This window comes from Sminthopsis crassicaudata, chromosome 4 (assembly GCF_048593235.1).
Source record: "Sminthopsis crassicaudata isolate SCR6 chromosome 4, ASM4859323v1, whole genome shotgun sequence".
Lineage (NCBI taxonomy): Eukaryota > Metazoa > Chordata > Mammalia > Dasyuromorphia > Dasyuridae > Sminthopsis > Sminthopsis crassicaudata.
Window position 1 is genome coordinate 465,639,728 of NC_133620.1, and position 13,121 is coordinate 465,652,848.

General features: G+C 61.4%; 1 protein-coding gene across 7 annotated transcripts in view; it reads right to left on the bottom strand.

The window, feature by feature from the left end:
* CUX1 (cut like homeobox 1) overlaps positions 1-13,121 on the bottom strand; it is a 379,575-nt gene that overhangs the window by 55,457 nt on the left and 310,997 nt on the right. For 5 of the 7 annotated variants that reach the window (XM_074264156.1, XM_074264159.1, XM_074264158.1 and 2 more), the window contains 4 exons: positions 10,602-10,904; positions 7,341-7,529; positions 3,862-4,126; positions 32-947 (listed from right to left, as the gene is read on the bottom strand). The exons of the other annotated variants lie outside the window; for them this stretch is intronic. In XM_074264156.1, the coding sequence (XP_074120257.1) occupies positions 230-947; positions 3,862-4,126; positions 7,341-7,529; positions 10,602-10,904 (1,475 nt within the window). In that variant the 3' untranslated portion in view covers positions 32-229. Of the gene's footprint in view, positions 1-31; positions 948-3,861; positions 4,127-7,340; positions 7,530-10,601; positions 10,905-13,121 lie in introns of those variants that run through there. 7 annotated transcript variants of the gene reach the window in all.

The window sequence follows — 13,121 nt, forward strand, 5'->3', positions numbered from 1 at the left end:
TGGAAATCACTTAGGGCAATAAAAAAAACACTTGAGGGTACAAAAAGGCTTGACTACACATCTGTTTTCTTCCTCGAAAACGCAACGTAAATGGGCTCGACGCCCCTTCTGTTTTCTATATGCACCTTGGCCTATGGCGATTTTGCCCTGTGGCCCGCAGGGCGGTAAGTGCGCAGCCCAAGGAAGGCCAGCCCAGGGAGGTCCAGTCCCGCCTGCCGGCTCCGTCGGCTCAGAACTCCCACTCGACGGGCTCTTCCCGACTGGCGGCCTTCTCCAGGCGGTGGATGATGCTGTTCAAGTTGGCGGCTTTCTTTTTCCTCAGCGTGTTGTCTCGCGTGGTCTTGGCGCCGGTCGCCTCGGGGAAGCTGAACAGGCTCTGGAGGGAGTGGGGTTTCTGGGGGCCGGAGGCGGTGGAGCTGGTACTTGGCAAACTGGGGCTTTTCTCCGAGCTCTCCTTCGGCTTGGAGGGGCTCTCCCCGACAGGGGCCGTGGCAGAGGCGGCTGAGGTAGAGGCGTCCTCTTCTGGAGCAGAGTTTGGCGGGGCCTCCGGGGGCTCTCCCGAACCCCGCGAGCCCGGCGGAGAGCTCCGACGCGGCCCCGCGGGCCGGCCCTCGTCGTCCGTCTGGGCCGGAGGCTCCATTCCCACGTGGAATGAATCGCTTTTCTCCGCGGACCGGGCGAGCTGCAGGAGCTCCCCGCCCGCTTCCACCGCCGCCTCCGCCTGCCCTCCCTGAGACTTTGTGGCTGCACTGCCGACTTCGTCCGGCACTTCGGGCGCGCCGCTCTTGCCCTCTGGCGGGCCCTCGGCGTCCACGCCGTCGCAGCTGTCGCCCTCCGAGCTGTGGGCCGCGCGGCCGCTCCGGGCCGAGGGCGAGTCGCTGGCCCCGGCCTGGCTCTGGCTCCCTGCTTGGATCTCCTCGATGAAGAGCTCCCTGCGGATGCGAGACCTAGGAGAGAAAGGACAAGCAGGGGTCAGCGGGGGGGAGACACGGGGCTCTGGGGGGGATTGGGGCTGATGGGGGGCACAGGGGGCATCAGACCCACGGCGGCTCCTGAGCTACCTGAGGCTTCTTAACCAGGGGTCCCAGAGGTAGCAGAGACCGTCCAGCCTGACCCCCCTCCCTGACAAGCTGGAGAGGGGGTGACCCAGGAGAAGAACCCAGCGGCCTTCTTGTCTGAGCAGTGCCCTGCCCAAGGCCACACGGAGGCTCAGCCCAGATGGACCTCTCTGGGTTCCCGCTGACCCTTTTCCTCTGGGCTCAGGCCCCATCATCAAACAGGAACAACTGCTCATGTGACCCCCGGATGACAAAGCTTTTCTTACAAATGTGTGCAGAGGTGGGAATGACAAGTATTATTATCTTCATCTGACAGATGAGGAAACTGAGTCTTGGAGAAGCTGCTGTGAGGAGAGGGGCCGGCCATCATGGCTCCCCATCTCCATTCTCCCGGGACGCCCCGTGCCACCTGTCCAAGACCTGACCCTCACTAGGGGACACCTGGGGCAGCCCCGACTCCGGCCCCCCTGTGGCGCTCCCGGTCACTCGCAGAGCTAAGTGCGGCAGGGGACTCAGTAGGGGTTGGGGCCTCGCTAACAGAGACCAAACCTTCATAATTCAACTGGGAGTCAGAGGTCCTGGATTTAAATCCAACCTCTGATGCTTACACCCTGTGCCTCAGTTTCCCCAAATGGAGGCCAAGCCCCCTTCCAGCTCAGGCTGGGATTCAGTCAGCCTCCCTGTGCCTCAGTTTCCCTAGCTACAAGACGAGGAGTCTGGGGTGGGGGCCAGCTCCAGGTGTGACAGAGTACATGTGCACACCCGGAAGCCCCCAGCCGCCCAGCGCCGGGGGCTATGAGTGCATGCGAGCACCGTACACGAGTGGGTGAGGGCAACATGAGAGTGTGAAGCTTCTGCCCAGAGAGTGCGCTCGTGTGCCGCTCACGTGTGCTGCAATGGGCCCGAGTCTGTGCGCACATCACCGGGCGCGGCTCAGGTACGCTCGCCTCCGGCAGAAGCTGGGGGACGGGAGCAGGAGAGGGTGCCAGGGGCTGGCTCTCAGCCGGATATTCCCCTGTGGGGCTCCCTCAGACCCGGGGCCCAAATCCTGGCTCGGTTATCTCAGGGAAACCTCGCGCTCCGGAGGTCGTGGCTTTCACTTTGGGTTTTGAGGCCGGGAGCGCCGGCTTTCCGGAATGGGAAGGCCCCTCACCGACAGACGGTGCTCCAGTCTCTGCTCCCGGTGTGCTTTGGAGACGGGGGCTCCCTCCCCAGTTTGCTTCCTTGCTGTGCATGAACCCAAAGCTTCCAGGTTGGCCCCTGAGGTCTGTGAAGTCAGCCAGGAGGGCCCCCCTCCTCCTCAGAAGAAGAAAGGCTCAAGGGGAGATCCGCCGCCAAGATGGCGGAGCGTGGTCCCTGCCCTGGGGCTAAGGGCCCGTCATGTGGCCTTCTATGGGGAGAGCGCTGCCATGGAGGGGTCTCTGTTTAACTGTCCCCTGGCACAGGGAGGAGGAGGTCGACCAGCAGCCTCCAGAGGCCCCCCGGTGCTAGCGCCTACAGCTTCCCCATCGGTAAACGGGGGCCTCCCGCAAGCTCTGATCAGAGTTCTTTGCCTGGACTTCGTGGAGTCCCCCAGGGTCCACAGCTAGATCTAGGGGGCCTAGGATTTTGGGGATCTAACTTCACTAAAACTCAGAATTTCCTGATTCTGAGAGGGGGACCACCAGCTTCTGTGACATGAAAGTCTGTCATCCTTCCCCTCCTCACGGCTCAGTTTCCTCATGTGTCAATTGAGGAGGTTAGACCCCATGGCCCCCAAGGCCTGTCCAGCGCTGCCTCTCGCCGCTGGTCCCTGACCAGGAGCCTCTCCCTGCATCCGGCTCAGAAATGGCCACCCTTCCCTGATGGGGGAGCCCTCAGTGCGCGCTCAGGCAGAATCGCGGCAAGGCCGACCTTCCTGGAGACTTCCATTTCTGAGGAAGTGGGATGGTTTCTGCAGTAAAACCCGGCCCTAGTTCTGTGCTCGGGCCCCCTTGTGGAGTGGCCAGGGTGGGGGAGGGGGCAGCTCTTGTGACAAGTGGCCAAGGGCAGTGGTGCCGGCCTGACCAGCCTGGAGGAGAGCCCGCTGGGTAAGAGCCTGGGGACAAGGGCGCACGTGTGTGTGTGTGTGTGTGTGTGTGTGTGTGTGTGTGTGTGTGTGTGTGAGGTTAGCACCTCCTCCAAAAAAAAGCTCATTGTCACACTAAATGTGCTACTCTGTAATTGCCCAGCCTGCAGAAACAGAGACCACGCCCAGCGCGCTGAATTCTGGAGGACGGGGTCCAGGCCTGGACAGACACACGGATCCCTCGCGTGGAGCTGACAGAGCAGGACAAGTGCTGGGGCCCGGGGTCGCACACTGTGACACAGCCTCCCCTCTGCCTCTCTGGTGGTCCCGGCAGCTTGCTTCCCCCCACACCCCACATGAGCCGGGGCACCCAGACATCTGTAAAATGGGGAAATCCACCTTTCTTGTCTACCAGGAGGGGAACAAAGGTCTGAGAATCCTGCTAGGAAGCTCCTTGAGGGCTGACTAAGCCATGCGGAGGTAACAGGGGCCTGTGGGAAATCACCCCCGCTGAGGGGCCCCAAGGCCGCCCGGCCTCCAGCCGCGGACGCTCTGCCCGGCTCACAATCCCGGCTGGATGGCGGCCTTTACCCCGCTCCCCTCAGTGGGATGCCTGCGGGATCCCACACTAGCGTCTGTCCCATTAGGCCCCAAACACCGAGTCCTCAAGCACCATGTGTGGCCTCGGTGGTTCCCCGAGGGGGTCTGGGCCCCTTCTCGCGCCCCCCCACCCCTCGGCTGCTCGCGGGACCGCACCTGTAGTTGTGGAACCAGTTGATGACGGTGCTGGTTTTCAGGTTGAGCTGGGTGGCGAGTTCTTCAATGGTTTTTGGTGATGGGTATGGCTTTTGCTGATAGGCGCGCTTGAGCGCTTCCTTCTCTTCCGGGGCCAGGACCACGCGGGGCTTCTTCAGCTGGTGCTGGGGCTGGGGGCTGGCGCCCTGGTTGTAGTCGATGCCCACCGAGGAGGGCTCGCAGGGCTGGCTGTCGCTCACTGAGCTGTGCCTCCGCTTCATGTAGGCTGCAGGACAAAGAAACCGTCTTAGTCTGGGGACAAAGGTGCCGAGCAGACAAGGGTCCGGCCCCCTGTGAGGGACAGCCAGAACCAGCAAATGCCCTTCCTGTTCACAGGATGAAGGGCCCCTAATTCACTGTCTCGGAGCCACCTCGAGGGGGGTCAGTCCCCTGCCCGGGGCCCCAAGCTCGGCCTGGGGCTGGTCTCTGCAGTGTCGGGAGGACGCGGCCCTCTCCCTCTCCCACCAGGACCAGCCCACGGATTAGCAGCCTTGTTTCCCCAGAGCGGCTTGGCTGCAGCGGGAGGGGCTGGCCCTCGCCCGGCCCCATGTCCCCGGCCTCGGTCTGCGGGCTCTCCCGCTTCCTCAGAGTCCTGCAGCTCAAGTGGCAGAGGCAGGATTCCCACCCAGATCTGCCCACTTCCCACTGAACCATTTACAGGAGGAGACACTGAGGCTGGGGGAGCCAAAGCCTCGGGGCTTCCTTATTCTAACATAACTGCTGTGGAAGAGGTGGCAGGGAACACCCTGGTGCCCGTGCCAGGTCACCCGCGGTTTTCCGTTATCTGTCTGTCTTCTCTCCCTGCCCGTCATCGGGCCCCGCTCGGCACTTAAGAGGCTCCGAGGTGCCGGGCCCTCGCCAAGGAGCTGCCGGCCGGTGCAGTGTCCGAGGCAAGGCCTCCAGGGCCGCTCCTCCTGGGAGAGTCACACAGCCCGTGGGAGACCCGGGGCCCCAGCAGCTGCTCCAGGGGCTTCCTCTCGGGAGAAAACGAGTGCGGACGGGGGGCTGGGGAGACCGAAGGCTGCCGGAGGCCCTGCCGTCTCTAACCTCACGACCCCGTCAGCCGGCTGCCAGGAGGTGGCACCCTGGCAAGGGCGAGGCCCCGGGCCGTCGGGAGCCACAGGGAGGGTGCCGGGAGGAGGCCAAAGGAAGGAGGAAATCTGCCCGAGGACGAGGACAGGCGGCTCTGCGGCCCGTTTGTTGCTGGGTCTTTTCAAGGCCGCCCTGTGCTCTCAGAAAGCTCAATCACCGCCCCCCCAGACAGGCAGAACCAGACGCCTTGTGGGCCCGGCTGCTCAGCCTTCCCTCCCTGGGGGTAATGGGGGGGGGGGCTGCGAGCCCCGAGCGGAGAAGAGCCCGCGGCCCTGGGTGTCCCCGTCAGGCTCCTGGCTCGCTCGCGGGGCTGGTCCGCGTTCAGTTGTCCTGTGCATCCCTGGCCCTGCCTGGGGCCCCGGCCGCCTCTGGGCCCATGCAAAGGAGACTGGGCAGGAGCACTAGCTCACGGCTGCCACAAGGTGGTGCTGGGAGCCACGGAATGCCTGGGCCAGCGCTCCAGGGGAACTGTGAGGCTGCTTAACAAAGCTCCTCCAGGGAGCACCTCCTGTTTCCTGGCCCTGGCACTAGGGCCTTCCACAGTTTGGGAACAGCTAGGGGGCACCTTGGGGCCCCTCACCCCCCTTCCCTGCCAGGGATGCCCCCTTTGTCCTTGTCACCCACCCCCCTCCATCCCTCCCCCCCAGTGAGACCAGTCTGGCCCCTCCCTTTGCCTCAGTCAGGTCCCCTGCCCTGCGGTGGCTCCACAAGGGGCAGAGCACAGACTCCCGGGACATTTCTAGTGCTGACCTCAGGGCACCTGCCGGCCCCCGGCCTGCTCTGTTCCACCCCAAGAGCTGGGCTCCCTTCCTGGGGCTCCTGGGCCCGTCACCTGCCTCGGGGTCTCCAGGGGCGCCTCCGAGGCTCGGGTTTCTGGTGGTCTCTGAGGCTTTCCGCCCCGCCCCCGTTTCCTTTAGTTTGCATTGATTTATCCCCGGTAGGACAAGAGGCTGGACAAGGCCACTGGGTCCTGGAGGCAGAATCCGAACTCGGGCCTCGCACCAGGGAGCTCCGCGCTCCTCTCCTACGTGTGCACACGCTGAGGCTCTCGCTCTGTCCAGGTCTGGCCTGGAGTCCAGCACGCAGTAGGTGCTTTTAAGTGACTACTGAAGGAAGGTGCTAACGTCGCATCGTGAGGAAGGTCTAGAGAACAGATTCATCCCTTAGAAGGGGACTGAGGGGAAGGGCCTGGGCTTAGCGAACTCTGACCCCAGCACACGGACACGACTGGTCTCCTCTGTCGCCCATCTAAAAAAAGGACTTTGAGACGGGACCGCAGGGTCCCTGGCAGCTGCCCAAGGGCCCGACCCCAAGAAAGGCCTAGAGCTGGTGGTTCCACAGGGAGGAGCCAGGAGGGGATTGGGAGCACCCAGAAGGAGGCTGGGAGGAGCCAGGAGGGGGCTGGGAGCACCCAGGAGGGGGCTTACTAAACACACTTTAAAGTTTTGGGGCTAGGCAGGCCCTGAGTATCTTTGCAAAAAGAAATGTTTTAGAGCCGCCTTCTGCCAGAGGGTCGGGAATTCAAATCCAGCCTCAAAATGCCTCCTGGCTGTGACATCTTGGGCAAGTCATCTCATCTCTGCTTGCCTCAGTTTCCTCATCTGTTAAATGGGTATGTAATAGTAGTCCCTTCAGGCGGATGAGACCATGTATAAGGTGCTCAGCCCAGGGCCTGGCTCACAGGAAGCCCGTTAGAAATGCTAGCTGGGCTCAGGGCCTGCTTCCCATTTACTGGCCCGAGGGGGCAGGTCCGTCAGCAGCTCCGCCTTCCTGGAGCTTGTTCCGGGGCCCTGAGTTGTAGAGAAGGTGCCCACGTCCCAGGCATCTGGAGGGTCTCCTCGAAAGCCCCTTCACTAATCACGTTACAGAGCCGGCCCAGAGCAGGTCCTTCCCCAGGGTTTGCTGACTGACTAAATCGCAGACCTGCCCCCAAAAAAACCGCGCCCCTGCCCCCAAAGCCACGACCCTCACAGATTTGGGGGAATGGGCTTTGCCTGGGCGGGCGCTGCTGGGTGAGCGGAGCCCCGGGCCGTCATCTTGCCCTCCTCCTCGTCACTAGGATTTCTGCCTGCTCCGTAACCTACAGGGAACCGCACTGCTGCCTCAGGGCCGGCCCTTCTCCCCCCGCACGCAGGCCGTGGCCGGGCACAGGCCCACGAGCCTTCGGCGGTCCGAGGAGCGGGTCCCCCTTGAGGCTGAGCCTCCGCCCTGTAAAGGGCTGGTCAGCACAGCCGGCCACGCTGGCCCGAGAACCCCTCACCGCGGGCAGTGTGACCCGGGGCCATCATCTCTTCGATTCGAACGTATGACCCGAGGTGACCATGACCCGGACCCGAGGACGCGCTCACCTTTCTTCTCCATCCGCTTCATGTCCATCAGCTTTTCCACATTATTGGGATCGTTGAGCCACAGCTGCATCCGGACAAAGGGCTCCCTGCCCTTCAGACTCAGCTTGTGCCAGGGCTTGGGGCGCGCGAGGAGGTCGGAGACAGAGCCCTGAGTGAGCCCCAGGATTGTCTCTCCAAACAGACGCTGACCTGAGGGGGAAGCAGAGGGAGCCGTCACCGCGGGCTCTCAAAATGGCGGCCGTAGGGCAAGGCTGGCGACGGGCCCGAGACTAAGGGGGATCAGAGAGGGTTAATCTGGTTACCTCAATTTCAGTCTTTGGGTTAAAAGAGCACGGGTATGGGGTTAGCTCGTTTTTATTCTGCATATTCTGACTGGAACCCACTGTGCCCTACCCAGACCGCGAGCTCCTCGTGGGAAAAGACGGCTTCACCGTTTGGCCTGGGTGTCCTCAGCGCTCAATGTGCTCCCTGGCACACAGGAGGTGCTTAATAAATGCTCGTTGGCCTGCTGAGCAGTTACAGGCTACGGTGATTGTTCCCGTTTTGGACACACTGATGAGGTCACAGATTTCCCCCCACGTGTCTCCAAGTAGGTGCTTAATAAATCCCTGCGGACTGACTGCGCTTCAGAAGCGGTTCTAACCCCCCGCCTCCCCCAGCCCCTCCGGACGCTGCTGTAACTCGGGCCAGGGCTGTTAGCAAGTGCTCTGGGAAGACAAAAAGGAGAAAGCTCTGCGGCTTCCAGGCAGGATCCCGGGGAAGCCAAAGGGCGGCCTTCAGGAGCCCAGAGGTAACAAAAAAGGGGGGGCAGGTCCCAGCCGGTCCCGGAGGGGGCCGCGTAGGGACACAAGGCCCCCTCGTCTGGGATCCGCCCTTCCTTCTGGGAGGCCTTTCTCCCGGAGATCTGGCAGGCCCGCCTCTCCCTCCCGGCGGCCCTCCGAGATCATGGCCATGAGAGAACTTAAAAATGCCATTCAGAGGCAGAAAAGAATCTCTCCCCCGACCCAAGGTTTCTTAGCTGCAGGTTAGGAATGTGCCCGTTCAGAGCCGTTGGAATGAGAACCAGTGAGGATCCAGCCTGCCCCGATGGGGAGCGTAAATCTCCAACGTGGGCGGCCCACAGGGGCTCCGGACAAGTTCTGGGGGGCGGAGACAAGGAGCCTCCCGACGAGATCTCCGGGGCTGCTTCGGATCCGGCGGCTCTCCGGGTCCTCCTCCCGCCCCACCCCCCCGAGGCAGCAGCCGACTTCTCCTTCCAACCCTGTCCCTTGGAGAGACCCTGATGCTCAAGGAAGACGGTCTATAAATAGCTCCTCTCGCTATGTCTGGCACATCCAGACGCGAAGAAAACAAAGGCTCCAAACCGAGAGATTCTTCTTGGGAAATCGTTCCCACTTCCCTCGGAGGCCTCGGAGAGCGCCGTGTCCCCGGCACGTTTCCGGGCTCTCCGTCCCCGGCTGCCTCCATGGCCGCTGCTCCCAAGCCGGGCGGCCTTTGCCGGGCCAGGAAGGAAGAGGCCTTCGGCGAGCCCCGAGAACGGTGGATCCGCGTCCTTCGTGGGGCCGTGCGGGGGCCCGAGGACAGGCCGGTCGCCGGTCATGTCTCCCCTTGTTCTTAGCTCAGCTCAGAGGCCACAGGTTATCCTTCGACGCCTTCCCCGCGAATCTTGTGGGCGCGTGGGGCGGCCTCGGCCGTCATGACTCACACCCTGGGGAGGAGGGGTCCCCAGGCTCCTGACAATCTAAGTGACGGAGCCGAGGGAGGGTCCAGGAGACCATTCAATCCCACGCTCTCATTCTAGGGCTGAGGAGCGACAAGACAAGCTCACCCAGCTCGTGATGGAGGCTTCCTGACCCCACGTCTACTCGATGCACTATTTGTGTCTTGTGTCAGATGGGAAAGACAAACTTTCTCGGCTTGTGCCAGGCCTGAGACCCTCAAACCAAAACTGGGGGATCCCTGGGAACCTTCATGCATTTTAGTAATTGCCAACAGACAACGTGATCCGGTGAAAGGGGCAATGAGTTTGGAGCCAGAGGGCCTGGGTTCAAATCCCCGAAAGACTCTTGCATTTGTGCGACGGCCCTTGAGGGAGTCGGACCAGGAGACCCCCAGCTCCCTTCCAGCTCTCGATCTGGGATCCAAGAAAACCTCCCCAAGTGTCTTCAAAAGGCAGCGCTTCAGGAGCCGCTCGCAGTTCTCGTTACAAAGGCCTTTCCCGGCCACGGGAGGAGAGGAGTCTCTTCGCAGCAGGCTGGTGGCGGCCCCTCTGCTGCTGGCACGCTGGGCAGAGTTTCGGAATCATCCTGTTCCCTCCTCTCCTACTTCCATTGGAAAAGACCAAACAAGGAAAAAGCTGGGCCCATCCCACAGCTTTCCAGACAAACGTCTGGGGGCACCCTGCCGAGACACAGGGGCGGGTCAGGCGGGTTGGACGCCGCGTCCTGGGCACAAGCGCTTCCTCCGCTGGAGAGGGCGGCGCCACACGGGCTTTGTCCGGGTGAGGTGCCAGGAGGCCGCAGGTCAGACGGGAGGGTGGTCCATGTTCGATCGGGGAGAATTCGTGGAGCTGCTTCTTCTCTCTGGTCTGGCGGCCATGACGGGACCCCGACTGCCCCTGGGTCATGTGACTGCGACGTCCCACATGGGAGCGCGCCTCCCCACCCAGTGCACGGTCTGGGGCACACTTCCTTCCTTTTCTGCTTTGGGGGACTCTCAGTCACACCACAGGCCATAAAAACCATAGAAAGAACCGGGCAAAAAAATGGCACCTCGATGACTAAGAACAAAAAGACCTTTAAGCCCCTTTGGCTTAAATCAGGGAGAGATGCTGCTCCCTTTCAGTCACCTGCCCCTGATCAGGCGCCTTTAGCTCTGGCTTTGAAAGGGACCTCAGAGGCCGTCCCATCATATGACAGATGAGGAAACTGAGGTCCGGGACCTTTGAGGGCACAGAGCCCAACCCCCGCCTTTTACATTTGGGGAAACTGAGAAGTGAAGCAACTTGCCCAATATCACCCAAGGAATAAGTACCAGAGGGAGGATTCGAACTCCACAGCCCAGGGCTCCTTGAAGGGAGGGGGGCCTGCACAAGTTTGGCCTCCAGCAAGGTACCTGACACACAGTAGGTGCTTAAAGAGTGCCCGCGGGCGGGCCGTCCCCACTGGAGGGCAGGGATCGCTCCCGCTGCGCCTCACCCCCCCCAGAGCCCAGCAGGGGGCCCGACCCCGCGCCTCCCCCGTAACGAAGGCCGCTATTTACCAAGGTTATTGTCCGTGAGCACCTCTTTGACCCGCTTGGTGATGCCGTAGGTGTCTAACTCGGGCGACATGGCGACCAGCTCCTGGATGCTGAGGGCCGAGTGTCCAGAGAGCGGCAAAGGCGTGGCCGGCTGCGAGTCGGAGGCCGGAGGGTCCCCGGGGTCCGGGACTTTCCCATCCTTGCTCGTCTCGATGGCGGGGCACGGCTGCTGGACCAGCTCGGTCAAGCTCTTCACCGATTCGCTGGAGCTCATCGGGGACTCCGGGGCAGGGCTGCAGCTGGCCGAGGTCTTTGGAGTGCTGTCTGCAACGGAAACGGGCAAAGGCCGGGTTAGAGGCGGCCCCTTCAGTCTCCCCGACTCCTCGCATCCCAGAGTAATAACCAAACACGCGGCTGCAAACGCACGCGGCTCCGTGAGGGTCACCGCCCCCCGCGCCCGCTTCCTGCCCACGGGGCGCCCTAGACTTCCCCACAACACACACATAACCGCGGCGGAAGAGATCCACAGACCTCAGCAACGTTTTCCCGGCTTCACTAATCATAAAATCATGAATTCTTATTCTTGTCGTTTGCTCTGGTGCAGAAGCTACGCTAAATCTGAGATCTTCACTGAGGGAAACTGAGCTCAGAGGGCTGGGCCTCCAGCGGGCACCGGGCGGCAGAGCTGGGTGGCCTGGGGCGCTTGCTGCCGGGGCCTCGCGGGTGGCCAGAAAGTAAGTGCTCTCACGGATTAAGACTCTGCTTGATCCTTTTTTTTAATAAAAAAAGTTTTTGAACTTAACCAGCACCAAAGCAAATGGGCATTTCCATAGACATTGTAGAACAGGAGGAGGGGCTTATCTGAGTCTCTTCCATGGCATTAGTTCTATTTATCTACAAATAAAAGCCAATTGTCCTATTTATCTATAAATACATCAAATTATCCTATTTATGTGAAAGTAAATCAAATTTTTATTTATCTATAAATCAATTTATCTAAAATGATAAATTGTTCTATTTATCTACATTCATCTATAAATAAACAAAACATATTGTGGTCTCTTATTTTTACATCCCCTACAGTTTCCCAAGGCTGTATCATCCCTTCCCTTTGCCCCCCCCCCCCTTAATAAAGAACAAGAAGGGGGGTTTAATCAGACAAATGAACGCATCCAAGCGAGTGTGCAGTGGCCCGCGCCCCTAGCCCCCCACCTCCACAAGAAACTGATCTTGGCGTATCTCCGTTTAAGGAACCCTGGGCCCGGCCTCTGCCATTGCCCTGGGCCCCCAGTCCTTTGTCTGTGGTTTTCCTCTGGGCGAATGTTCTGAAGGCCCGGATCACATGTTGGGTTTTAAATAAAGTCTCATATGACCAGGCGGGCAGCGGCTGCTCTACGTGACAGAGATGTTCAGGATGTCATTGAGACCATCAACAGCTGATGCCCTATTTTCCCCCCGCCCCTTTCCCTGCAGAGAGATCCGTGCTCATCCCACTAACAGGCCGGGCTGCAGGGCGGGAGCAGAGGCCGCTGGGCCGCCGGGGCTCCTGGTCGCCTGGAAGCCAGACACATGATTTCTTGAGGAAAATGCCAACGGCGCCTTTCCAGGCCGCAGCGAGCCTTAGTTCTGATCCCCTCCCCCCTGCCCATGGCCATTCAACGAGCCTGCGGGGCTCCTGCGGGAGCCGGGGAGGAGGCCGGAGGACTCTGCTGGCCCATTTGCTCCAGCTTCCTTCTCCCCCATGGTTGGCAGTGTGTGTGTGCACCAGGCACTCCCACGCGCACCCAGGCACACGCGCACACACACACACACACTCCCTGCTGTCAGGGTCCAGAGGTTCGAGTTCACTTTGGGGGTTGCTAAATCACCGAGGATTTCTGCTCCCCCCAAGCTGGGGCCGGGGTTGTGTCCTCAACAGGCTCCTGGGGCCTCCTCCTGCTCCCGCCTTGGCCAGTGTGAACCTGCTGATGGTCACACGCCGCTCCCACACGGGCCACTGAGCGCTCCCTGATCTCAGTCTGAGCTCTCCCTAGGTCCGGAACATCGTCCCAAGGCCCGGCCCAAGTGACACCTGGAGATGCCGCCTCTGACACGCCCCCACCCCGCGCTTCCTCAACCGCCAAAAAGGGGGGCTGTTGGCACGGGCCGTGGGGAGCAGAGGGAGGAGGTGGCCTCCCCCTCTACATCCTTCCCGCTGCCCCCGCCGGTGGGGCAGACTTGCTCGGGGGCCGCCCCGTTCTTGCCCTTGCTTTGCCCGGTGCCCGGCTCATCTTGTGGGAAGACCAGTGCCCGTGGGCTAAGGGGAGGGGAGCACGCCGGCGTGGCGGAGCGAGTGCCCTTTTATCTCCCCGCGGCCGCCGGGCAGCACGGAGCCACAATGGGGCGATCTATTCTGGGACACAACTGCACGGTAACCGTCGCGCAGACATTACCGCATCCAGCGTGTCGGTAACCCCGGACAGAGCCCGCTCACAATAAAATGGAGGTATTTAAAATGATAAATACTTTTATTGTACCGTGTCCTCGATGCAGAAAAGTTGC